Source organism: Zea mays, chromosome 5 (assembly GCF_902167145.1).
Source record: "Zea mays cultivar B73 chromosome 5, Zm-B73-REFERENCE-NAM-5.0, whole genome shotgun sequence".
Classification (NCBI taxonomy): Eukaryota; Viridiplantae; Streptophyta; class Magnoliopsida; order Poales; family Poaceae; genus Zea; species Zea mays.
The window spans coordinates 155,592,689-155,618,603 of record NC_050100.1 but is presented as its reverse complement, the minus strand read 5'-3'; the positions used below and the strand labels follow the sequence as shown (position 1 = coordinate 155,618,603).

General features: G+C 46.5%; 2 protein-coding genes across 3 annotated transcripts; both read left to right on the top strand.

Moving 5' to 3' along the window:
• Positions 1-1,618: 1,618 nt before the first annotated feature.
• Positions 1,619-3,522, top strand: LOC103627076 (uncharacterized). Its single transcript, XM_008647407.3, has 5 exons — positions 1,619-1,802; positions 2,636-2,673; positions 2,762-2,806; positions 2,892-3,146; positions 3,231-3,522. Exons 1-5 carry the CDS (start codon positions 1,619-1,621, stop codon positions 3,297-3,299), a joined length of 591 nt encoding a protein of 196 aa, XP_008645629.2. The 3' UTR covers positions 3,300-3,522.
• A 5,696-nt stretch (positions 3,523-9,218) lies between these two features.
• On the top strand, positions 9,219-18,449 carry COAC2 (Mitochondrial carrier protein CoAc2). Of its 2 annotated transcripts, none has more exons than XM_008682733.2 (7): positions 9,219-9,511; positions 14,541-14,626; positions 14,716-14,923; positions 15,107-15,233; positions 15,318-15,502; positions 15,577-15,696; positions 17,725-18,446. In XM_008682733.2, exons 1-7 carry the CDS (start codon positions 9,368-9,370, stop codon positions 17,734-17,736), a joined length of 882 nt encoding a protein of 293 aa, XP_008680955.1. In that variant the 5' UTR covers positions 9,219-9,367; the 3' UTR covers positions 17,737-18,446. The 2 variants fall into 2 exon arrangements, with proteins under 2 accessions (XP_008680955.1, NP_001130260.1); NM_001136788.1 differs by having other exon boundaries at positions 9,269-9,511; positions 17,911-18,449.
• The last annotated feature ends 7,466 nt before the right edge of the window (positions 18,450-25,915 follow it).

The following is a 25,915-nucleotide window of genomic DNA, read 5'->3' as shown; positions in this document are numbered from 1 at the left end:
ACACCCTTCGGCGACGGCAAGGGCAAGGGATCGTGGTGATTGGTTGCAGAACACAAAAATATATAGACATAAATAATACGGTAACTTCGATCCAATTGCATGACGGCCGGTGCCGATATGGCGTGGGCAGCTCGGTCCAACAAGGGGGTGGCGGGGCGACAGGTCAGGCGAGGCTTGCAGAGGATGGTGACTCGATATGGCGTGGGCAGCTCGGTCCAACAAGGGGGTGGCGGGGTGACAGGTCAGGCGAGGCTTGCAGAGGACGGTGACTCGATCCAGTGGCATTGATGCTCACAAGTTTATATGGTTTGCTCTATTTGCTGTCATCGGCGTCTAAAAAGACAAAAATTCTTCCCAACCGGCAAGATTTTTTCGTCGGAGATTAGGACTGATAGAAAAACGTAACAGAATCGATCTGTTAGTTGGACGAATTTTTTATGACCAGAAATTTTGCCTGTTTATTATTCGATAGTATTAGTATATATAAATATAGATATAGATATAATGTGTGGATCTAGGTTATTAGAACCTTAAATTTGAATCTTTTTATTAACTATGTGATATGTGTTTTCTTATTATACATTTTTACAAGCTTAAATGAGGTGATCCGTTTAAGAAAACATATTGTAATATAATGTTAATATAAAAAATTCTGTCCACTATTGCTCGCTGTCTTTTTTTCCTCCTCTATTTATTTCTTTTATCTTTTTTCTTTTTATAGTCCTTATCCGATTGTTCATACGCACAAGCCTGCTCCCACATCCAACCTGAACAAGCAACCAGGCCCAGGACCCCTTGCATCCAAATGCCGCCAGGCCGCGCGTCGTGTGATTAGCCAAGCAATTTGCATCCCAATTTTCACTTACCGCTCAAATTTTGCCGCCAGGCCGCGCGTCGTGTGATTAGCCAAGCGAATAAATCTTATCGATTAAAATCCCCACCCCGCATTAGCCTCCTCTGTTTCCTCCCTACCTTTCCCGTGGGGTTACCAGGGCACAAGTGCGGCTGCGGCGCCTGACGCCGGCTGCCGGGCGGAAAGGTCCCAGGCCACGACCTGCGACACCGCCATCCACGATCTGCCGACCTGCCGACCTGCGACGCCGCCAGTCACGATCCACCATCCACGGCCTACGCACGGTATATGTTGCCATCCATGATCTTTCTCCCTGCTAATGTTGATTGAATGAACTACGATCCATAGATACCTGCACACGGTCTGCTAATGTTGGCACTCGCAAGATATTCTTGATTGATTTATGTTGATTGAATGAACTACGATCCACAGATATTGCGCACTGGAAATCTATGTTCGTTAATGTACATACCATTATAAATATTTGTTGATTGCTAGGGTTGCTGTCCATATGATTTGCTACTGCCACCTGCAATTTCTACCTGTTCTGAAGGCTGTATTGAACCTGTACATAATCTGATATGTGTTTGCCTATTTTGTTTATGAAAATTATAGAATGAAATGTTTGTTTCTTGCCTAAAATTTGCATAATGAAATTCCTAATTTCTAATCTTAGCTCTTAACTGAGAATGCAATTTCACAAGGCAACTAACATGCTCATCTTTTATTTTCTTGATCTCCTATATGTAATAAGCAGAATCAATCATGACAAGAGGACTTCGAAGATTAAAGAATTTGAACATTGATGGAGATGGTGCAGAAGTTGCTCAGGAGGAGCACGAAAATGTGGCAGATAATGAGAACAATGAAAGTTTACAGTCCCCTCCTGATGTTGATGGTTTATTAGTCCGCCTGCCACACCAACCTCGAAGTCCAATTAAGATCATATGTAAGTTTCAGGTTTGTTCTTGTATATCTTGGTACAATGTGAAATCTTACATTTTCATATATGCAGGGCCAAATGGAGAGGTTAGACAGATTACAGGGGAATTCACACTTTCAAATTTACTAACATTACAAGGAGGAAAGGTAATTGTAGAGATAGATGAAAATGCTGTCCCAAATGAAAGGTCAGCCTCCATTCTTGGGCATCACCTTGGCCATGTAGCAGAAAGCCCAACCTTAGCTCCTTTAGACATCCCAAGATTTGACAATCGCAACAGCAACAACAATCTGTCCATAGAAGTCTTGGACAAACTCAAGTCCATACATCTACACCACATGAGCAAACACCTTCAAAGGTATGTTAGAAAGGCCTACTCAATTACCAATGCACATATATCTTGTATTTTTTGTATTTTGTTACCTGCTTCAAATTTGTTATTTTGCAAATTTGTTTTCTTGTAGTTGGATATAGATTGTTCTTGCAGAATAGTAGAGATATAAAGGATTTTCATGTGAGATAAATTTGCAAAGTTTCTTTTCACCTGTTGATTTATTTCTCTTTGCTTCTGTGTAGTTTTTTAAGAAGTAGCATGTACTCTGCTTTCATTCAGTTGTTAATCCGTCTCATTTAGCCTATATAAACTTAAGCAAAAAGCATTAAAAACTCCCTTTTAGTTTAGTTGCCTAATTAATTAGCTTTCTTTTGCAACTCTAGGGTTCAGTAATTGGTTCTTGTTCTTCTACATTCCCTGTTAAAATCTAATATTTATAATTTCCTTTTTCTATAATAATTGAGTGAAACTATACATGTAGGAGGCACAACTTGATGGCATGTAGTCACAGATTTGCCAAGTGATCCTATATTGCACAACATGGTATGTCTAAGCTAATTGTATTATTGTTTCAATTAAAATATAAAGCATAATTTGATTAAGTGATGCTATGATTTGATGTTTATTATAGAGAACTCGAAGGGTTCAAGCTGCCAGCATGGGCATATCAGAATCAGTATGTGGTTTTATTTGCCTTATTTCTTTCCAATTATGACGTTGTTTTACCAAAAGATCATATGTACATGTTTTGTAATTTGTAGAGACAAAAGCAAGTCTACCTTATTTCACTGATAAACAAAGGCAGAGTTGTGGCCAAAGGGAAGTTAGTGACTACAGATAGCCAAAGAGAAATATTAGGAGCAAAGCTTGGACCAGAATATTGTGGGGTTCTTGTTGAAGGCCTTGAAAATATTGAACTTGGCAATAATATAGGTGAGGAGGTACCTAGACCATCTAATCAGATTCGTACACTAATTGATGTTATTGGCTATGTTATTCCTTGGCCAATTACACATGTAAGTTTCTTTTTTATTTCAAATAGTACATGTGTCCCCATAACAACTTCAAATTGAGTTATTGATCTAACACATGCTTCATAGGTGAAGCAAGCTAGAAGCTCATCTTGTACCCGCAACAAGTTGGTACCTGCAGCACGTGGACAAAGCTAGATGGCGTGGACAAAGCTAGATGAGAAGCCTAGTATAATTGCAAAGTGAATCAGTTAGATTCTAGTAGTCACTAAAAATTTTAAGTGATATTTGTATGATATTGCCACTTTGGCTTTGCTTCTTTGTGAACACAATTGGCAGTTACTGAACATGTTTTCTATCGAGTTAGTTAGCTTCTTGATATTTTGCCAAGGCCAAAAGCAATATTATTGAGGCTTTATAATTTGATTTTTTTAACATTCATCTCGATATATAAATGAAAACAACTTTTATTTGGCACGTAATAAAGCGTTACAGTATAACGTGTCTATATTATTACAAACAAATATAGATCTATGTACAAAATCGTTTCTACAGGCCTTAATACACACTTTGACGTTACTATACAACGTATTGATACGCGTCGGCACACAATACAAACGTGGCTATAGTATTGTTTCTACTTTTGTTAACACACGTTTTGGCATTACTATAAAATGTGTCACTCGCCACTTCAGCTGACACGTCACCTTTCCACATCACCTGCCACGTCATTTTCCACATCACCTGCCATGTCACCTGTTCGCATCACCTGCCATGTCATCATTCGTGTCACCTACTATATCGTCTCTATACTCCTTAATGCGCAATAAAGCGTCACTATAAAACGTGACTATAGTAATACACATGAATTATGAATGTATCTATAATATTGTATCTATATATTTTCACACATAATGAAACGTTACTATATGACGTAACAACAATAATAGACACATGTTATATGCGCATCTATAAAAGCGTATCAATGTGTCTAAACATGCATCTAACGTGTCTATGAAACGTCTATTCATCTAATATATACGCTTACGATAATCGTTTCTACAAAGTCTGATACGGTCCATACGAAGACGCTTCTAACACGTTTTTGAAAAGCGTGCGTACATTCATATAGAGACAAATTAAAGCGTGCCTATTGTCCAAAAAAGCATAGCTACAAGGGGGGTTTTCTAGTAGTGATAAGAAACCCCAGATTCTTCTCTTCATCGAGACTCAACTTCATCTCAGCAGCAGCCTTCTTATCTTCAGACATCTTCGGAGACACTAAAAAACTGTTTTCAGCTCCGAAGCTTAAAAACTTAAAAAGCTAAGCAAATCTTGGTACGCAAGAGCTAAAAATTGAGTGAGCGAGAACAGCTGGCAAGAGAGCGTGCCAAATGAGCTCGCGGTATGCTCTTATTTATACGCCCAGTGCGTGAAAGATTGAAAGACCCCGCCTGTCAGTGAATGTTGCTATTCTAGCAAAGGGAAGGTGTTTTTGCGGACCTTCGGCTTAAAGCCTTCGTCCATGTCGCAATCTGAATTTATCGATTTAACAAATTAACATTGCGAGGGGCTACTGTTGGGGGCCTTCGGCTCCGAAGGTCCTCAAAAACAGGATTTAACAGTGTTTCTGGAGTATAATGTGTGAACAGGTATCTTTGGACCCGAATCAGTACCACAGTGGGAGAAGCTCAAAGAATAAGAAGGTTGATACAGCGCCGAAGGAGTGAGCAGGAAAGCTTCGGCGTGACTGCAGAAAAGAAACCGACTTAAAGATGAAAAGGCTATTTAAACCTCGGTGGATTACTATAGAACTACTACCAAATGTAAAGGGCATGGATGTAATTTTATATGGGTTGTGTTCCGTGCCTATAAATAGGTGAACAGTACCCCCGTACTGTTCACGCTGACTTGGCATTTGCTTTTTGCGTCACGCTTGTACTTTTACTTCCTTCCAAGCTGAAGGTACATCTGTAACTTGATGTCGTTTTTATTCCTCAATAATAATAAGACAGAAATGAATTGATAACAACATATAATTGCCTACATTTTACTTCATATTCCATATTTCATATGCTTCTTCTTTTATTTAACATATACTGCGATGATGAAGGTATGTCTTTCATGACCTTCGTCTGAAGATCATTATATCCTAAGGGAAATAATGCTTCGAAGGACGAAGGGTATTAACATTTAACATCTTGTGTTGCCTTGTTCTTAATTCATAGTATTTGAGAACAAGTCCCCAACACGCTTGACATCTGAGTTCGCCGATGGAGTCCACGTCCTTGCGTTGTAACCACCCCTGCATAGGCTCATCAAAAGACTGGACCTGAGGGGAGTCCAAAAGGGTTTTCAGGGGAAGACAGGCTTCGGCCCCGTAGACCAGGGAGTACGGGGTCCCTAGTGGCCCGTCTAGTTGTCGTCACCGGAGTTGGAGCCTCCGGCGAAAACATCCTTTAGGACCCCCTCAGGTGACTGATACCCGAGGTCCGGTTCAGCCGCGACCACCACGTCGTCGTCGACCCTTTCCTTGCTAGGTCAGTGATGAGGTGGGGTGCCGTCCCTGGAAGACTGCTCGCGCTGCACGCTGACGCGTTTCGCGAGGTCGATGATCTCGCAACACTCCATGGCGCTGTGGCGACCGTTGGGGTGCATAGGGCATGAGCCGCTGTTACCCCTCTGCGGCAGTGGGTGTTTGTTGCGGTTGCCCCGGTCCCCAGTAGCAGCTGCAATGACCAGAGCGACAGAATGCTACTTCTCGTGACCGTGATTCTTCTTCTTCCTCTTACCATCCTGGGCGATGGTACCGGAGCCACCCGTCTGGGCATCCCGGCCTGTGGCACCGAGTGCCACGCATGGCCCTCGACGGCCTTGGCGCACTTGTCAGCCAGAGCGAAGAGAGTGGAGACAGTTTCCACGTCATGCGTAGCCAACTTCTCCAACATCTTTTCATCAGCACTCCCTGACGGAAGGCCGTGATGATAGAAGCATCGGAGATACGAGGTATAGTACCTCGCACTTTGGTGAAGCAGGAGATAAACGTCCGGAGAGTTTCTCCGGGCTCCTGCCTCACTGTGTGGAGGTGGGCCTCCACGCCGTGTTGTTGGTAAGCGCTGGCGAAGTTCGTTGTGAACCGCACGCAGAGCTCTTCCCAGGAGTAGATCGATCCTGGGGCAAGGTTCATGAGCCAAGTCCAGGCGGGCCTAGACAAGGCGACATGAAAATATGTTGCCATCACAATGGTGTTTCCACCTGCTGCTGTGATAGCGGTGACGTAAACCTGCAGAAATTCTGATAGATTTGATGTACTGTCGTACTTCTCCGGCAGGTGCGGCCGGAACTTGGATGGCCAGGACGCCGCGCGGAGATGATCCGCGAGAGCGGCGCAGCCCACGCCGGCCAATGGGACACCCGCCCGGATTTGGGCGCCCACCGGCGTTTGCGGTGTTACCGCAGCAAAGTCTTGATCGAGGTTACGACCCTCGATGTTCTGTCGGCGCTCTCGCGCCCTCTCCAGAGAGACGCGAGCATCCTCACCCGCACGCCTGCGTTTGAGTTCTGCCCGCAGGTCATTAGACCTCTCCCGAGAGGCTGGAGCGTCCTCCGCCGCGCGCCGGCGGCTGAGCTTCGCCCTCAGGTCCTCAGTTAGCGCTACCCTTACCGAGGGTGAGCGCACAAATGCCGACGCCTCATGTTGACGCCGGGATGACCGGGGTCTGGGCCTGGTTGAGCCAGAGTGCGCCATGCCGACTAGACGGTCGACGTTGTCCCACCACTACTTCATGGCCCCTGGAGAGGCCATGGAGCTAGAAGGGTGGCGCAGCAATTCCCTGGCTGCTGACAACGTCCCAAGCATAGCCCTAGGCGCCCTGGATGTTTGCGTGGGGGTGTGCGGTCGTGCAGAATGCACTGTAGCCGCTGCATCAGGCGCCGGGAGGTTGGTGGCCCGCGGAGTGGAAGTGGCAGCCTCCTCCTCAGGATGAAGTCCTCGGGCACGAAATTTTGGTGCTCGACGATGTGGACCATGGTGTCGAGCAGGAAGACAAGCAAAAACCTAGCGCCAAGCCCCCTACCTGGCACGCCAAATGTCGAAGAGGAAATTCTCCGGCCGGGTGGCAGAATGCACCCGCCCTAAATCCTAAGATGAGGAGGGGCCTAAGCGTTTTGCCTGTCAGCTAAGCGATGAACGAACACAAGGACACACAAGGGTTTAGAGTGGTTCGGGCCACCGAAGCGTAATACTCTACTCCATTGTGTGTTGTTTTGAGAGCTTGTATGAACTTGTGAGCCTGAGCTGGGTCTAAGTGAGCTTGAGTCCCTCAGTGTCGTTGCATGCCTCCCCTTTTCTAGCTCAAGGGGGCACGTACAAGGGTTCTGAGCCCCGACATGTGGTCCCAGGAACATAACAGATGTAATACTTGGAGCAACTAATGCTCCCTGTTGGAGCAATCTCCTTGTGCCTGATATCCGCGATCTACGTAGTATTGACGTGTAGGGGAAGCTTCCCTGACAACGTACGAGTGACGATGGATGGGCATAGTGTACTTCGCAGCACGGGCGTACTGTTTGGCAATGGGATGGACAGGCACGCCGCCTGCAAGTTGGCCTGGACGCCGCCTGCCAGCTGAGTGGACAAGACACATTAAATGCCGAAGGGCACATCGCCTGTCAGCGGGATAGTCAGGCGGCGCGTCTTCTCCGCAATAAATGTAGAGACAGCGCGGCCCAGAGGCCTTACGTCAGGCTCCGCCCGCTAGCTTACGTCACGTGCGGTAGGCCACATGGCAGCATCATGTCACCGCCTTGGCAGGGAGCAGTAGCGCTACGCGGACAGGTCCGCACCAGGCTAGGCCTGGACACGCGTCGGCACCGGACCCCTGCCTGAGCAAGGCCTGGGTATTCTCTGCCCCTGAGTCCCGGGACTCGGCTGTGGGTAGTCCGGACCCCACGTAGAGGGGTCCGGGACCCGTCCCGGAGGTCCGGGTCGCATTCGCGGGGTCCTGAACCTTGCCCCAGAGGCCCGATCTACATGTACAGGGGTCCGGTATTTTCCCATGGGGTCCGAACCCACTGTTGGTATCTTGGAGTGTATCGTTTTCTCAGGCCACATGGCGACCCTGGGGCCATCCACGTGGTGGAGTCGGGTGCTGTTCGTCACGTGACTAGAGATAGTCGTGTGGGCACCACGCCTTCATGCTGTAGTAAGGGGTACCCCTGATTCAAGGTACCGATAGACTTACATCTACAGCTCCACGATTTTTTAGAGCACCTAATGACCTTATCCATAATTTCACCAATTTTTTTGTAGTCGGAGCCGTCCTAAATAGAGTCTAAGAGCATCTACAACCCTAGAACACCGGTTCAGTTTTTTAAGTATAATAGACGATAAAGATATTGCATGTTATAATTTTGAGATCATGGATCATCAATACAACTAAGAGACAATGTGTATTAAAAGTTGTGAGGAGAAGAGCATGTCTCTTGTATTTTTTTATTTAGTTCTCTAGAGACACCTAAAAGAAGTTATATTAAATAGGTTGTACGTGTGCTTAATAGGTTGGATGATATTCAGCTGTTGTAGATGCTCTTGTCGAGGCAGCAATCAGCATGAACCACGCGTGTCCATTTCATAATAAAACATTCTCGGCTCGGTGGCTACGCGCGCCCTCCACCACCAGCCAACTGCTGATTCCACCACGTCTGACCGGCGGCTTCGCCCCTGTTTGTTTCAGCTTTTTCCAGCTTCTGGCCACCAAAAGCTGCTGCGGACTACCAAACGCATCAGCTTTTCAGCCAGCTTTTATAAAATTTGTTTAGGTAAAAACTATTCAAAATCAACATAAACATATAATCGGTTGAGTTGTTGCAATAGTAGGAATCCGTCACTTTCTAGATCCAGAGCCCTATGAACATTTTTATCTTCCTCCGCACGTAATCCTAATAATACTCAGATTTTCCCAATAGCCAGATTCTCCTCACAGCCAGATTATCAGAAAAGCTGTTCAGAAAAAAGCTGAACCAAACAGCACCTTCCTTTCGCCTTCCGCCGCCCACCGCCGTGTACACGTGGCCCCGTACCGCTTTCACTTACACGTGGGCCCCGCGCTGCCTGATTGGCCTGATTCCCTTCCGCCTTCAATTCCTACGCGCGGTCTCCCTTCTCTTCCACCTCAATTCGTGTCGCCTACGCCTCTCGCTCTCCTCCCGCCGCGCGCGCGAGAGGAGGGAAAGGGAGGGGAGGAAGCCGGCGGGGGGCGCGCGGCATGGACGCGCGGGCCAGGGAGGCTGCAGAGACCAGCGGCCCCGGGTTGCCGCTCGCCGTGCGGGAGCTCCTCGCCGGAGGGGTCGCCGGGGGAGTCGCCAAGACCGCTGTCGCGCCGCTCGAGCGCGTCAAGATCCTGTTCCAGGTGCGTTGCACACACGATCCTTGCGCGCCCGCCTGGCAACAAGTTTCCCTTTAAGAACGTGTAGCGATGTATACAGAATCTTGACGAATTGAGGAGAGGTTGAATGTTGCCGTGGCATAATTTGCCTCTCTGGGGACCGGGAGCTGAGATGCGTTTTCGTGCGGCGGTTGTTCTCGCCCGATCTTGTACGGCGGATTCTTTGTTCGCCCACTGTCTTGGGCTCTACAGTATTTCTAACCACAGATGCAAATTGCGTGATCATGGAACCTTGAATGGCTAGCATCACTTTAATGAATAACGATACATGTTGTCGGTAGGTGAACTTCATCAGTCATGCGACAATCTGGCCGTGAATAAAGTACAATTCCAGTCCTTAAACTTGTCTGTCGAGTCTCCCCGTTTTCTTGCATAAACCAACGCGGGGAGGAGGAAACTTGCGGTGCGCAGAACATGGCGGTTGAGACTTGCAGCTAAGCTTCAGAGTCGCTTGATTTTGTCGATTTTGCTGTTGTTGAGACTTGCAGCTATGCTTCAGAGTCGGCCGATTCTTTGTCCACAAGAGAAGAAGCAAACATGAGTACTCTGCAAAACTAGAGAACTCGGAAGGCTTAGCCATAAAAGACCGGCAAGAGTTTTCTGGCTATGCCAATTAAAATGCCGAGGGGAAGGAATGTATGTTACGTCACGCTCGTTCAAAACTGAAAAGACAGTGAAATACGAGAGGAATGATGGTAACAAATTTAGTTTGGTGAGCAGCTTAGAGAGCGCAAGTGAGGTTTCATTGCGAGGTGGTGGAGCGGCTATGTTTTGTCGATTTTGTTTTGTCATTTCATACTACTAAGATTAATTTCACAAGTTATTTTCTATTTGATGTCTTCTCTAGATCGTGTTCAAAAAAGAAGATTTTTTTTTAAAAAAAAACTCTTTTCAATAGTTGTTGATGAGGTCTTGAGAGGGTTATTGATTTTTCAGGAAAGTTTAAGCAAGAAGATGGGAAAGGCCCTTTTATTGGGTCTGTTTTGATCTGTTTTAGATCTAAGAGAGACCCGAACATGGATAATGCTTTAAGAGATATACTTTAAAAGTTTATAGACCGAGATAACACAACTCGACAAGTTAAAGGACCGGAATTGTACTTTACTCATCTGGTCGTAGTTTGCTGGAGCCTGAAGGTATTAGGTTGAGGGGTATAGTTATTGTAACCCGTGACTTATTCTTTGTTCTTGGGTAGTATTGTGACTTGAAAGATCTATATGACATGAAAGGTTTTCGAAAGTGGTTGGTTTCTTTGTTCTTGAGATCGAATGCACTGGAAACATTCTCCATTGGTAAATTTTTTTGAGGGGAAAAGGCTATAGAGGAAAGGAAACCCCTACAGCGCGATTTTATTGAAACTTTTTGGAATGAAATACGATTACAAGGGGGAGCAAAGAAGACAAGAAAAGAAGCTATCGAGAATTTAGCCAAAGCAATAGCCTAGCTCTAAAAGAGGGGTTAAATCTCAGCATTTGCGACTTCGACATGTCGTTGAAACAACATCGCCAAGAAGAAAAAAGAGCCTCATTCCTAAAGATGAAGTTATTCCTCTGCTTCCAAATGCACCAAAGCACAAGCGCCGAAATTTCCATAAATAAACTATGGCCAAAGGCACCCTTAGCCACATGAATCATCGGAAAGAAGTCAAGATCATAATTCCAGTGGAGTAACTCCAGTAGTCTGTACTGAAGGGGTAGCAAAACACCAGGTGATAAGACGTCTCTTCGCAGTGCATGTCGCACAGAGTGCATTCAAGGTTGCTGTCCAGCGGCAAGAAACCCTTTCTTCTGAGGATGCTCTTGGAGTTGATTCTGTCCCTGAAGACCAACCATACAAAAATCTTGAGTTTCTTCCCAACCTTGGACTGCTAAATCCAATTAAAGGCAACATGAGGCTGGATTGACTGAAAAGTGAGACTATAGAACTTGGATGAGCTGAAAGTAGTATTGCCCCACGAATAGGTCCATTTATCTTTAACAGTTGCAGAATTCTGAAGATTGCTCATCAGCTCGTGGAAAGCCAGGTATTCGTGAGCGGAGTATGGAAATTGTGCTCCATATCCATGTTGGCTAAAAGTTCTTGAAGTGAGCATTCCTTTTTCTTGGCAAAGGAGAAAAGACAAGGGAAGGTGAATCTAGGGGAGATATTGTTCCAAACATCATGCCACAACAGAATTGTCCTTCCATCCCCAACCCAGGGCATAGCATGCCCTCTGAAATAATCAACCAACCTAAAAACATCCTTCCACTAGAAAGAGCCTGTTTCAGGATAGGCATGGGGGATCTTGCCCCCAGAGTAGTGAGTGGCCCAAATAAGATTTACCCAAGAAATGTCTTCTCTGCCATAGAATTTTTGAATGAATTTGAGCAAGAGAGTTGTGTTCCGAATCTTTAGATTGAGAACCCCCAAGCCCCCCTATTTCTTGGACAACAAACTTTGTCCCAGGCGACCAGAGGATTTCGGTGCACATTTTCACTACTACCGCGCCAAAGACAACCCCTTCTGATACGGTCAATAGCGTTAATGACCGTTACCGGAATCTTAAGGGTGCACATTGCAAAGATGGGCATCACCGGGAAAGTAGAGTTGACCAGAGTGAGTCTTCCTGCTATAGATAACCAAGAACTGATGGCGTTGAGCCTTCCTTCCACTTTGGTGATGAGAGGGAGGTAGTATTTGACTTTCGGTCTCATGAGACCCATTGGCAAGCCCAAATAAGTGAACGGGAAGATGCCAACTTGGCATCCAAACACTACCACCAGCTGATTGGTTTTGGTGGCATCCAGGTTGATCGGCAAGAGGCAGGATCTGTGAAAATTAATCTTGAGTCCTGTCAACATGGAGAATGAATGCATAATACCTTTTAAGCAGAACAACTCCCTCTACGAGGCATTCATGATGATGAGGGTGTCATCTGCATATTGAATGACAGGAAAGTCAGAAGGGGTGGCGCCATCTAGAGGAGCCCAGAGGATGCCCATATTTACGGCTTTGTTGATGATATATTAGAGAAGGTCCGCTGCAATGACAGAAAGGAGTGGTGAAAGAGGATCACCTTGCCTGACCCCTCTCATACACCGAAAAAATCTCCCGAGGACACCGTTCAATAGAATCGCAGAGGAACCTGAATTGAGAATGGTCTGGACCCAACTGATCCACTTGTCAGGGAAACCAAGCTGTCTGTGCATCGCCAGGATGGCATTGTGCTCTATTGTATCAAAGGCTTTAGCAAAGTCCAGCTTTAAGACAACTGCTTCTTTTTTGACTGTTGGCATTGGTGAATGTACTCATAGGTCCATGCCAAACAATCTTGAATAGATCTGTGCTTGATAAACCCATATTGGTTTCTGTGAATAAGACTCGGCATCTTTGGTTGCAGTCTGTTGGCCAGGAGTTTTGTGATCAACTTGATGCCTATGTTGAGAAGGGAGATTGGTCATTGGTCTGTAGTCACTAATGGTAACCGGATTGCTGACCTTGGAAATCATAATAATGTACGAGGTGTTTATCTCTTCAAGGCTAACAGAATAGTCAAAGAAATCCTGACATAACTTGTAGAAGTCAGCCTTGATGATGGACCAGCAGGACTTCAAGAATTTGCTATTGAATCCGCCAGACGCCTTATCCACAACCATATTCTGAACAATTCTATCAATTTCATCCGAAGAGAACGATATAGTGAGATTCTTCAAACCTTCAACAGGATGGACCAAGTCTGTAAGATTGAAGACCATGGTGGGGTCATCAGAGATCCCCATACGATCCTTGAATGCATCCCAAAGACAAGCAACTTTTGCATCATGATTAGAGAAATTAATGCCCTCCTCATTGACTAAAATGGTGATGACATTGTGGTTGTAACTGTTTGTTGCGGCAGCATGGAAAAATTTAGTGCATTCATCCCCTAGGGTGACCTATCTTTCCGTGTAACGTTGCCTCCAGTAGCTATTCTTGTTTTAGGAGCCTGCCGATCTGAGTTTTGATGATTGATCTCAAATTCTTTTCCTTAAGAAACGGAGATCTTTGTTCTTCCAATTTGTCAATGACTAAGATGACCTTATTGTAGTTTGTTATCAAGCGATTCAAATTGGAGGTAGACTTACTCCATTTCTTGAGAGCGTATCTGACATTCTTGAATTTAGCAACTATTCTTGCAGCACTGGAGACTGTTCTGATCTCTATGTTCCAAGCATTAGAAACCACCTCAGTAAACCTGGTAACTTCATCCAATAATTCTCAAAACGAAAAATGTTAGCTTTCGGAATGGAAGAACCAATCTGGGCAACACAAGGAATATTGTCGAAGGTGGTCTTCGCCTCTCCATTGGTAAATTAGACGGGAACCTCTGATTAAATGCGACTGAAACAAGATTGCATCGTCTTGATTGATGTGCTCATCACGTGTAGCAGTCTTATCTTGGATGAAAGGAGATCCCCATTCGGTATTCTATCTTAGATGACTACTGTCTCTCTCTTTGGTGAACTCTCTGTATTCCGAATTTCCCATGCACATGCTACCTTGTTAGTTGTTACTAAATAAATTGGTAAAGCCAGACCTAGTTATTATGTACAACCAAAGGAAGCAGGGGGGGGATTGGAAGTACTAGGTGAAGAATCATGTTACAGCAAAGAACTTTTGGGAAGGAAGTTATGTCTTACAGCTTAGTGAACATTTCCAGCAACCTTGATATCAACTTATAATTTCTCTCTTAATGAAATACATGCTTCGAGTGTGTTCGCGGGCAAAATAGATATGAACTTGTAACTGTCTGCTGGTTTGGCTGATGGCTGGAATTCTTCGTTCACAAGTTTCTCGTATGTGCATCACATTTAACAGTGGTAGCTAAAAATTGCCATCATGAAACTTTTCTTGCTATCATTGTTTGAAAGAAATATAATCCAAGTCACTTAATTATTGTCATGCTTCTGTTCCTCTATATCACCATGAATATTAGGTAGCTTTCTAATATTTTAAATTATGTTGGAACTTCCAGACAAGAAGAGCGGAGTTCCATGGTTCTGGATTGATTGGATCCTTCCGAACAATCTATCGGACAGAAGGTCTTTTAGGGTTTTACAGGTTTGCCTCTTCCTAATTTGCGTGACAAATGGTAGTCTATTAATAAATGATGCACTCTTGAGCTTGACTTCTTAATTGTCTTTCTTTAGGGGAAATGGAGCTAGTGTTGCTCGAATTGTCCCGTATGCAGCTTTGCATTATATGGCCTATGAAGAATACCGCCGGTGGATCATTCTTGGCTTTCCTAATGTTGAGCAAGGGCCTGTTCTTGATCTCGTGGCTGGCTCTATAGCTGGAGGGACAGCTGTCATATGCACATACCCTCTTGATCTAGTCCGCACAAAGTTGGCTTATCAGGTTGGTTCGAATCCTTCTTGCATCCTTCGCTAAACTGGAAAACCACACTTCTGTTGGAATTCAAGTTACATTTGCTGTATTGTGTATCAACATAATTTTCGAATAAGGATTTGGTTAGCATAAGCACATATGTCCTTTTCTTTTGATTCTCAATATCTTTCTAATTAGTTATTGTCTGCGCAGGTGAAAGGTGCAGTCAGTGTGGGTTTCAGAGAATCTAAGCCCTCTGAACAGGTTTACAAAGGAATCATGGATTGTGTGAAAACAATATACAGACAAAATGGATTGAAAGGCATATACCGTGGCATGGGTATGCATGTACTGCATCTCACTGTTTTTATCAATGCCAGTTTCTGATATACTCCTGGCAATTAACTAATTTTTTTTTCTTCAGCTCCTTCACTATATGGAATCTTCCCTTACTCTGGTCTTAAATTCTACTTCTACGAGAAGATGAAGAGCCACGTTCCTGAAGAGCACAGAAAAGGTATCATAGCAAAGCTCGGTTGCGGATCAGTTGCAGGTTTGCTAGGTCAGACAATAACATACCCCCTAGATGTTGTTAGGCGACAAATGCAGGTATTGTTTTGCTCATAGCATGTGTCTGTAAAGCATGTATGTGTTCTAAATAATATGTGGTGCATTATTTACAGGTTCAAGCCCTTTCGTCATCCAGCCTTGTGGGTAGGGGAACATTTGAAAGCCTGGTTATGATAGCGAAACAGCAAGGCTGGCGACAACTTTTCTCAGGATTATCTATCAACTATTTAAAGGTGAGATATTTCCTTCACTGTTCTAGTAAAAGTTTATTTAGTTGTCTTTTTTTTCTTTCTAGAGCGGATCTTCTTTTTTTTTGGCTGCTAGACAAATGTGACAGGTAACCAGAAGCTGTTAAAACACTGCAATTCCCATTTGTTTTGACTTTAGAACTTGACGTTGGCTGAAGTTGTGATCTGTATCCAAAGTCTTTTTCTTCATTTAAGAATTTGCATGTTCAACTCACATAAATGACTCGTATCTTAAAGAGTATATAAAGAGTAAAGTGTAAAAAAAACCCACAAGATACATATGTTAATGAAGAAACGTCTCTAGTATGGTAAGTATAATATACGGCTCTACTCATACAACCCATATAAATGAGCTTTGCTTTGAGGGGTTTGAGTGACTACGATACAACGCTTAAAAAATACATTAGGATATATAAACGAGTTTCTTAGGTATATATAGTGTGTCTAGAGAACCGTAACATAGTATTTAGGTTATACATGCCCTTAGGCTGTCAACAACAGTTATCCTATCTCATCCTCTACCTCACCATCCCTTGTTTCTTGAACGTAATGGCAGGAGCTCTGCCTCTCAATTAAGAAGAAAGGAATTGATCCAGTTTTAAGGGAAACCGGACCCAAAACCTACACAGGGCATACAAACAATCCAGACAACAGCAACCCCCCACACAATACACATCCTGAGTCATCGTTGCCGAGCTCAACAAAGGTGACGAGCAGCTCCGACTTCCCAAGATAGGCAGCACAAGGCTAAATGAAAAACGACGACGACTACAAACATCGGCCCAAGAGGAGGAAGAATGCGGCGCGTCGTCGTTGCCAAGCACGAGACACCCCACTCGAGACAGCTCCGATTCTTCACCAGCGAGACTTCCAAAACTTTGATCCTCTGTCCTACCCCCGCCAGCAGTAGCGACGCCTTCAGGAAGGGAGTGACGTCGAGGACGCCACCGTCGCCGGTCCGAAATGAACGGGGCTTTCGCCCATGTAAGACAGTGCTGGGAAGCACGACGCCCTCAACAGGGGAAGCGGCGCCCAGGGGCGTCGCCGTCGCCAAGGCTTTCGCCCAAGAAAACCCCAGCACAATGCCAAGCGAGGCTCCAGGACAAAAGCAAGCTACCTCCGCCGCCCTGACGCACAAACCCCGGAGTCGCCGCCGGGGCCACTGCTGCTCACTTGTTGTTGCCACACACTACCACCGGGGAGCCAGATCTGACGACCGTAGCTCCAAACAAGGCCTCGCCGAACCCACGAGGAGGCCATGGTGGCGGAGTCGCCGCCCGTGTCGCCCGCGGAGTGAGCGACGCGTAAGGACGTGAGGGGAGAGGTGGCAAAGAAGAGAGCGCCACCCCACAGCACCTGCACAAGCCCCAACCAACTGCCGCCACCGCAACCGCCACCGGCCACCACCGCACCAACTGCCAGTTGTTGAGGTAGATCCGGTCGACAGGGTCCAGATCTGGCCCCCGAGCACCGGATCCGACCGCCTGGGCCACGGGCCAGCGACCCCAGCCGCCGTCCCCTGCACTTGCGCGGGCACCCGCCGGCGCCGCCACAGCCGCAGCAGCCACCCAGTCAACTCCACGCAGCCGCACGAGGGATGGCTTGCCGGCCTGCTGCGGAGCGCGCCACCAACGCGAAGAAGAGAGCCTCGCCGCCACCCTCACTGCCGGCCGGACGGCCATGCTGGCGGCCAGCTCCGGCGGCGGCGTGGCAGGAGAGAGGAAGAGAGGGAAAGCGGCGGCGGGCTTGGGAGCCGCCCGTGTCGCCCCGCGTGGGAGCGACACGAGCGTAGGGCACTAAAAAATTTCTTGAGATCATCGTACCATTCCTTGTTTCAAACTTCACTTTAGAAACAGTGTCATCTACAGTGTAAATCTCTTATTTTATACGATCTGGTGTGGACAGACTTAGAATGTTTTACCGAGGGCTGTAGTTTTGGTTATGTAGTCATTATTTACTATACAGCTATTTCATTTTTGGACACTTGTGCATGCTTTCCTTTCCGTTCAGCAGCTCCTGGCATAAAAGGCATAAAAGAAAAGAAGAAGAAAAAAAAGAGAGTGCCCTACATGTTCTGCATATATTCATGGCACAGTTATGACTCGAGTACTGCATGTACATAACTTCTGTCTCATTTCTAAGGTAGTAAAGCAAATATGCCGTGTTTAAAAATGTAAATTCTTACACTTGCTTTCACAGGTGGTGCCATCAGTAGCCATAGGATTTACTGTTTACGACTCGATGAAGGTCTGTCTAAAAGTTCCGTCGAGGGAGGAAACTGCTGTTGCTGTCTTGGCAGAGGAGCGAAGCAATACAGCTCCTATCCCCTCCAGTTAGGCAGGAGTGTAGGATAGCATTCTTTCTTGGATCTTATCTTCTCCAACGCGTTGGAGACAATAATTCGACGACCATCAATAAGCGCATAAGCAAGCAGTCGAAAAGTAATTCCTGGCGGATTAGCATTTCTGTGTACAGGCTCTTGTGTGTGTATATGTATATATAGCTGATGAATAAATAGGTTGCGCCCCCTCCCTATTCTATCGCGACGAGTACAAAAGAATCTATGCGCCTTGCATTCCCCACCCTGTTGGATTGTTGCGGGCTGCGCGCGCAGCACGACATCTAGGATTTTTTGGTCAGATCCTCGCATATCTCAGATTCCTTGCCTATAGCCTGTACTGGTCCTATGGATTGTTCTTCCCAGATCGAATTCAAATTCACATTTTACGGTTGGAGACTGACTGAGGGCATATATATGCTTGGGAGAGAGAGCCATTTGTATGCCTCTGCATTGTGGTTACTCGTCTCAAAAAAAAAAAGAAAAAACTTGTGTGACTCCATCGCTTGAGGTTGAGGCTTGTTAAGGGATTGTCTGGGAACTCAAATCCCGCGAGAAGGGGATGGTGGTAATCACATTTTGTGTTGCAGAGCTATAGTAATCACATCTCCAAACACCAAATATCTGACAAATTTCAAACACAAGTTTATTAAAAAAATGAATATAGTACGCGGAAAGGCAGCAATAATGTATGCGTGCAGGCGCAGCAGAGGGCCTGGGAAGCAGCGGACCAGGCCTTTCTGCACAGCACAGGCACAGGCACAGGCAGGCTACGGTCCATAGGCTGCTTGCTGCCTTCCGCTTGGACGTCATACACCTTCTTGCAGTGGATTACCTCCATGTGCACTGCTGTGCCGGTGCCCGGTGCAGACGTAGGCGTAGGCGTGCAGCACTGCCTAAAATGCCACGGGTACACGAAACACGCCCGCCACCTTTGCATCAGCAGCAAAAAAAAAAAAAACAAAGGAGGATACTTTAAACGTAGATATGGAAGATGTTAGAACTAAATTAGATTAGATAATAAATTTATCCAGTATTATAAATGAGCTGTAATATAAACTTATAATTTGGATATAACTAGAATTATAATTCCAACGAATACAGAGAGTCTAGACAGACTTTGAATCGTAAGGGGCAACTTTTAACTGCAGTCCTATACTTGAAATTAATCTTTAATTCTAACTCTAAATTCACTAGATAACCAAATAATCTTTCATTCCAGTTTCTCGGTAGAATCGTTGTCCCGTTGCAACACATTGCCTTACCCTCTCCCCATGCTGCTACAGTGACATGTCAATGATTAATACTGGAGGCCCATGCCATGCCTACACCTACGGTCTACTACCTACCTCACAAATCTAACCGTCACCAAAAACACCCAAGGCCGAAGCCAAACGAAACCGAAGGCTATTGCCCCCATTGCGTGCGAAAGCGCCCGAATCGACCAGGTCGTCCGTCCTACACAAGATCAGTCACTAAGGGCACGTTTGCCAACTTGGCCCGACGGTCTGGCTATGCTCGCGGGATGTAACCCCTGTGTTTGTGTGCCCTGACTTGCTTTAGAGCTCGGTTCTGCGCGTGCAAAAGTAGCTCTTCAGCCTGGCTTCTAGAAAACGAAGGCAAACTCTATTTTTTTTAGAGCTCGGCTCCCGGTGGCGCAAATCAGCTGCTCATGGTTGCTCCCAAGAAACAAAAGTGACTCTTAGCCTGGCTGTCTACGTGTGGCAAACACCAGCTCACATGGACCAGGCTTACTTGGTACAAGTGCACAAACAAAATATGTTGCAGCAATTGGGACCGGCTAGCTTCAGCCTGTACCACACGAGCGAGCCGAGCCAGTCAGATACGTGTCGCAAACACACCCTAACAATGCATATATTAAGTGACTAACAAATGCATATAAAAAAGGTATATTCCCATAAAGAAAGGTTTTGGCCAAAGGTTAAGGCTAGGTTCAAGAGGTTGACATCTTTAGGTGACATGGTGGCACGGACGGTCGGTACTTACCAGTCTGGCTCTAACGCCGGACGGACGTTCGATCAGTGGGCTCACCTATAGATCGGTCTGACCAGTACCGATCACGTTAGAACTTAGAACCAAATCGGTCGGTACCGACCAACGTGTTGGAGGTTCAGTTGATACCAATCCTGAATTGTCGATACTAAGCGCGTGTGTCACACCATTTTGATGGTTATCTTTAGTGTTTTCTATGGAAATCATAATGTTGATGAGTTAGAGCATATGGAAGAACATAAATAGTTGAATATTTAAAAATATTTTGCCCACTGTATTGGGTTGCATGTCCTTGTTCAAGAAAAACATGTTGATGGTTATTCATCTATCAAAGTCCAAATTTCAGTATGTAATAACTGAGTGGATAGATAGGTGGAAATGTAATTTGTCTTTTCTTCTTTTGTTATACATAACCTTTTCTCAATAAAATGAAGTAGAGGAGCTCCCCTCCTATTATTCTCATAAAAACGTTCAAAAATTCAAAAATAAATCATGAATCAACTCTATAAATAGAGAGGGGTGTTTGGGTTCATTCACATCCCTCACTCCCCAAATCACTTGCCTTCTTCTCTATTTATACCTTGCTCTCTGTTTTGATATGCATCCCATGTGGAGTCCAAACTCTAAAACCTTCACTAACTTACTCAACGACCACAACATCTTGAGACCCCTATCGTTTTGGGTAGGTCTTCTTCAATGGTCCTTCTCACGTCCTTCATTATCAGGATGATGCTCCTACTCATCCTCATTCCTTGAGTCTGTAACCTCTATTTCCATATCCATATCCTAATCCTAGACAAGTACAAACGGGTCGTTTGTCCCGGCCTAGCACGGGCATGTTGAAACTCGTCCTAGTTAGTGCACAACCCGCTAGGTACGGTTAGGAAGCTAGGTCGGGCCTTCCAGGCCCGCGGGCTCATTTCTCTACATGGTTCGTCTGGCTCTAACGCTGCACGGACGTTCGATCAGTGGGCTCTGAAAGGATCACGATGCCCAAGAGGGGGGTGAATTGGGCTTTTCTAAAAATCAACACTAATTAAAGACTAAGCAAGAGCTAAGCAAGAGCCCAACTTCACCCCAACAACTAGCACTAAGAATATAATACTAGAAATGCAATAATGCTAAGACAATACTTCAAATACTTGCTAAACAAATACACAATGTAAAGTGCTTGAATTAAGTGCGGAATGTAAAGCAAAGTTTAGAAGACTCCTCCAATTTTTTCTGAGGTATCGAAGAGTCGGCACTCTCCACTAGTCCTCGTTGGAGCACCCGCGCAAGGGTATCGCTCCCCCTTGGTCCTCACAAGAACCAAGTGCTCACTACGAGATGATCCTTTGCCACTCCGGCGCGGTGGATCCCTCGAGACCGCTTACAAACTTGAGTCGGGTCACCAACAAGATCTTCACGGTGATCACCGAGCTCCCAACGCCACCAAGTCGTCTAGGTGATGCCGATCACCAAGAGTAACAAGCCGTAGACTTTCGCTTGACCAAGAGAAGCCTAATGCAAGTGGTGTGTGCTCTAGGTGGCTCTCGCTAGCGCTAATGAGGAACAAACGCGGATTATGATTCTCTAATCTCCTCACTAGGCTTTTGGTGCTTGCAATGCTCTAGCAATGTGCTGGAATAAATGTGGAGTGCAAGACATTGAATATGGTGGGTGGAAGGGGTATAAATAGCCCTCACCCACCAACTAGCCGTTACAGGCAACTTTCTGCGCACTGGCGCACCGGACAGTCCGGTGCGCCACCGGTGCGCCAACGGCTAGTTCTGATAGCTAGCCGTTGGACTCATGGCACACCGGACAGTGAACAGTCACTGTCCGGTGCACACCGGACAGTCCGGTGCGATGTCCGGTGCGCCACTAAAATTCAACTCTGAAACAGGCGCTCTCGGGTTTTTATGTGGAGGAAGCTTCTTCCTCGGACCATCCTGGCCCCATCTGGCAGAGGGTGCACCGGACAGTCCGGTGCACACCGGACAGTCCGGTGCCCCTAGGGACAGAAACCCTATTTCTTGTTTTTCAGCTGATTTTCAAATCAGTTTTTGTTCTAACTTGTGAGTGAGTTCTAGAGTGACACCTAGCACTGTATATGAGTGTGATTGTGCACCAACACTACACTAGAACTCTCTTGGTCAAACTACTCATCGACAACCCCTCTTTATAGTACGGCTAAAAGAGAATAAAAGACCTAACTAAATCGTGAGTGTCCACATCTCCTTGACACTCGGACTCCGTAGACCTTCACCTTTTGTTTCGTCGTTTTAGCCGTCGCTTCGAGTTCTTATCTCTGGGATTGTTTTCACCGTTGTAGTACTTCTACCTGTCATGCGGCCTAACTTACCATTTGTCTCTGCAAAACACACGTTAGTCACATATAATATTACGTTGTCATTAATCACTAAAACCAACCAGGGGCCTAGATGCTTTCAATCTCCCCCTTTTTGGTGATTGATGACAACCCTACAAGTTTTGTGAGAGTAGTTTGTTTTGAAGTTTCTGTCAATAGAAAGAATGGTTAGTTATACTCAGTAATCTTTGACAGAAGGAACGTGTACCATAATAATAAGAGTGAGCACATACACATCATAAGATTCTTGTTCATATAAAAGTGAAGTTAAATCAATGAAACAAGAACTAGAAGACTGGTGATAAAGTATAAGGTGAAAACATAATACACACAGTCAATCATAAGCAACGAGAGTATATGTCGAGTTTGTGAGCCAAAAGCATCAAGCTAGTACAGAGAGTAGCAAGCACATATATTACATCAAAATGACTCTCTACTAACTCTTTAACTCCCCCTAGCTCTCACAACTCATATCTCTCCCCCTTTGGCGTCAAACACCAAAAGGGCACCCGAACCTAAACATCTGAAGCGGGAGGAGGCGGCGGGGGCGCGTCCGGTCGCGGTCGAGGCAGCAAAGCGAACGCCGGCAGAGGGTCAGAGTCAGTCTCGGATCCAGGATCTGCGGTAGAAGCTGGAGCTGGTACTGACTCAGACTGAGGCCGTGCTGCATGAGCTGCCAGAACAGAAGTGGTCACAGATACTGCCACAACAGTAGTGGAAACAGCAGATGCTGGTGGCACTGGCGGCTGCGGGCAGACAGAGCTGAGAATCGGAGAGGAGAACGCCAAAGTGACCGGCCGGAGCGGAGAGGTACCAACAGGGGGTCCTGACAAAATCGTTGGTACAACTGGAGCGTGAAGCGGAGGAGGTGGAGCAGACTGAACTAGAGGTACTGAGACACCAGACTGCTGTAGCATGAGAGCCATGAATGCCCTGCTCTCAGCCCGATCCTGAAGTAGCTGCTGCTGAAGTGCATCCTGCCTGTCCTGCATGTTCTGAAACATCGAGAGCATCCTCTCGGATAACCGGGCCTGCTCGGCTGCCAGGTGAGCCTGCTGCTAAGTGATAGACTGGAGAATCGAAGCAAGAGCAGGGTCCATAGGCTGAGGGGTAGCAGGGGCAGCACTAGAACTCCCAGCCTCATGATCATGTGAGCGTGGAGGCATAGGAGGCGGAGGAGGAACCCCAAAATCATCATCATCATCATCAACTGCTGTAGCCTGAGTGTCGAACTGATGAAGAGCTGCATCCTCGGCCTGAGAGTCAAAAACAGGAGCAGAAGCTGGCACAGGAATCTCAGGCGCAGGACGGTAGGAACCAAAAACGAGGCGTGAGGCCTCAAGAATGCCTTGAAACCGAGGAGGCTGAATCAGCTGCGCAAAGATGTGGCACAAGTAGTGAGCATAGGGCAACTGCCGACGAGCACGAATCCCATCCAAAACGGTGTCCTCGATCTCACAAATCAGGAAGTCCACAACGTCAAACTCAGAGTGAGAGACCAGGGCACCAAGGAGCCAAAGCTGAATATGTGTGGTAGCCTCCCTGTATCCCATCCTCGGCAGAAGAGTCCATCTGATAAGCTCATATAAATACTTGGCTGCTGTAGTAAAATCTGCCGGTGAACGTCGTGACCCATCTGTGAAGGGCGGGCGGAACAGAGCCGCGACGTGAGCTGTACCCGGAGCCACACCGCCATGAGGGCGACGAGGAGGGTCAGAAGTGCCGTAGCAGAGGCTGTGAAGACGAGTCGTCGACTCGGGAAATCCAAAAAGCTGGCGGATCTGACTGGCAGTAATGGTGACATCCTCGCGCTCAAAACGAAACCTCATCCAGTGATGATCCGGGTCTATCCATACAGAGGCGTAGAAAACTCGTACCCACTCCTCAACATACCTGCCGCTGGTAGTCAGAAGGGTCTGAAGGCCAAGCAGATAGGTGAGGTGCGCCTTAGAGTCAGCACCGGCTGCAAGTAGAAAGGCTGGAAGATCCAAAAGCCGGTGCACTCGCAGAGCTATCTGAGCAGACATCTGAGCTCTGAAAAACGACTCCTGAATACGTGTGCTGAATAGGTCACCTGCTGCAGGGTCTCTCTAAGCTGGTAGCCAAGACTCCACGGGTACGTATCTGAACCTACGTACTCGTGCCGCTGTAGCACGCTGAAGGTCAAACAGTTGAGGATTCGTAGCCAGGGGTCGAACCTCAGTCTCATCGCGCTCCCGGAATCGAGGTGGAGGGACAGGAGGAGCTGAAGCGGGAGCGGGAGGAGGAGGAGCAGTGGAAGCTGGCGTAGTGGAGGTAGCGGGTATAGCTGTGGAGGTGGATGGAGCAATAGGAGTGACGGGAGCAGGCAGAGTGGGTGGCGGAGTGGAAGCAGAGGTGTGAGTGGAGGAGCGCCGGGAGGCGAGACGACGAACACGGTATGCGATCTGGTCTGACGGAGTCTGCGGCTGATCTCCAAGCTCGGCCTGCGCAGCGGCTGCTGCCGCTGCACGGGCTGCCCTGTCCGTACGCCGCTTCTTGCGGCCTTCCTGTTGCTCTAAATAGACTGTCTTGCCCTTGACCTGCCTGAAGGGGCGACGAGGATCCTCATCATCGCCGCCCCCTGGCGCCGACACATTCTTCGTGCACGGCATCCTGAACTGATGTCTGCAAATGAGAGAGAGTGACTAAGCACAGAGCAAAAATGTCCGAGAGATTAGCAAAGGATGAGAGGACTACCTGGAAAGCTCACACGAGAGGTGACGATCCAGGCAGGACGGGAGACGGCACACGGGCAATCAAGGTCACTGAAATGACAGAAGAGGTGAGCACGTATTAGTCACATAGTCATAAGTATATGAAATGTGAATAAATACATACACAGAGAGATATGGCACAGAAAACAAGAGACGAGACGATCGATAGGTCAAACGGCGTGAAAACGACGTTTGAACGATAAATAGTGCCATAGGAGGTTTGGAATTCGAATTGAGGCACAAAATGACATGGAATTGAGCCGATACTTCACGAATAGGTTTATGTAGGTGAATATGAGTGAAGTGTGTGCTTGGTTTGAATTTAGGCGAAGAAAAGGAGATTTGGGCACTCGGCTCGGAAACGATCGCTCGAAACGGGAAATTTGGTGAATTTTAAGCCTCGGATCTCGGATTGGCGTGAAATTTGGCAAGTATGTTACTGGGAGTGTTGTGAAGGTGCCTGAAAAATTTGGGTTCAATTGGAGCATTTTTGGCTGGTTTGGGCATTTCACCGAACACTTGGCGTGCGGTGAATTAGGTTTTGGGAGATTGAGGCAAATTAGGTTGTGAAACCCTCCCAAAGGGAGCTAGAAACCTGCAGGAATACACAATGGGGACAACTGAACACATTCCACCTTTGAGATTCATTGGATTTGACAGGAATTTGAAAAAATGGACACAGGGTGGAGAAGGAGTGCCTCACTGCCTCACTGACCGATTGAAATAGAGGGAAGGAGAGGGGCACGAGGTCGCGCGGAGAGTCGC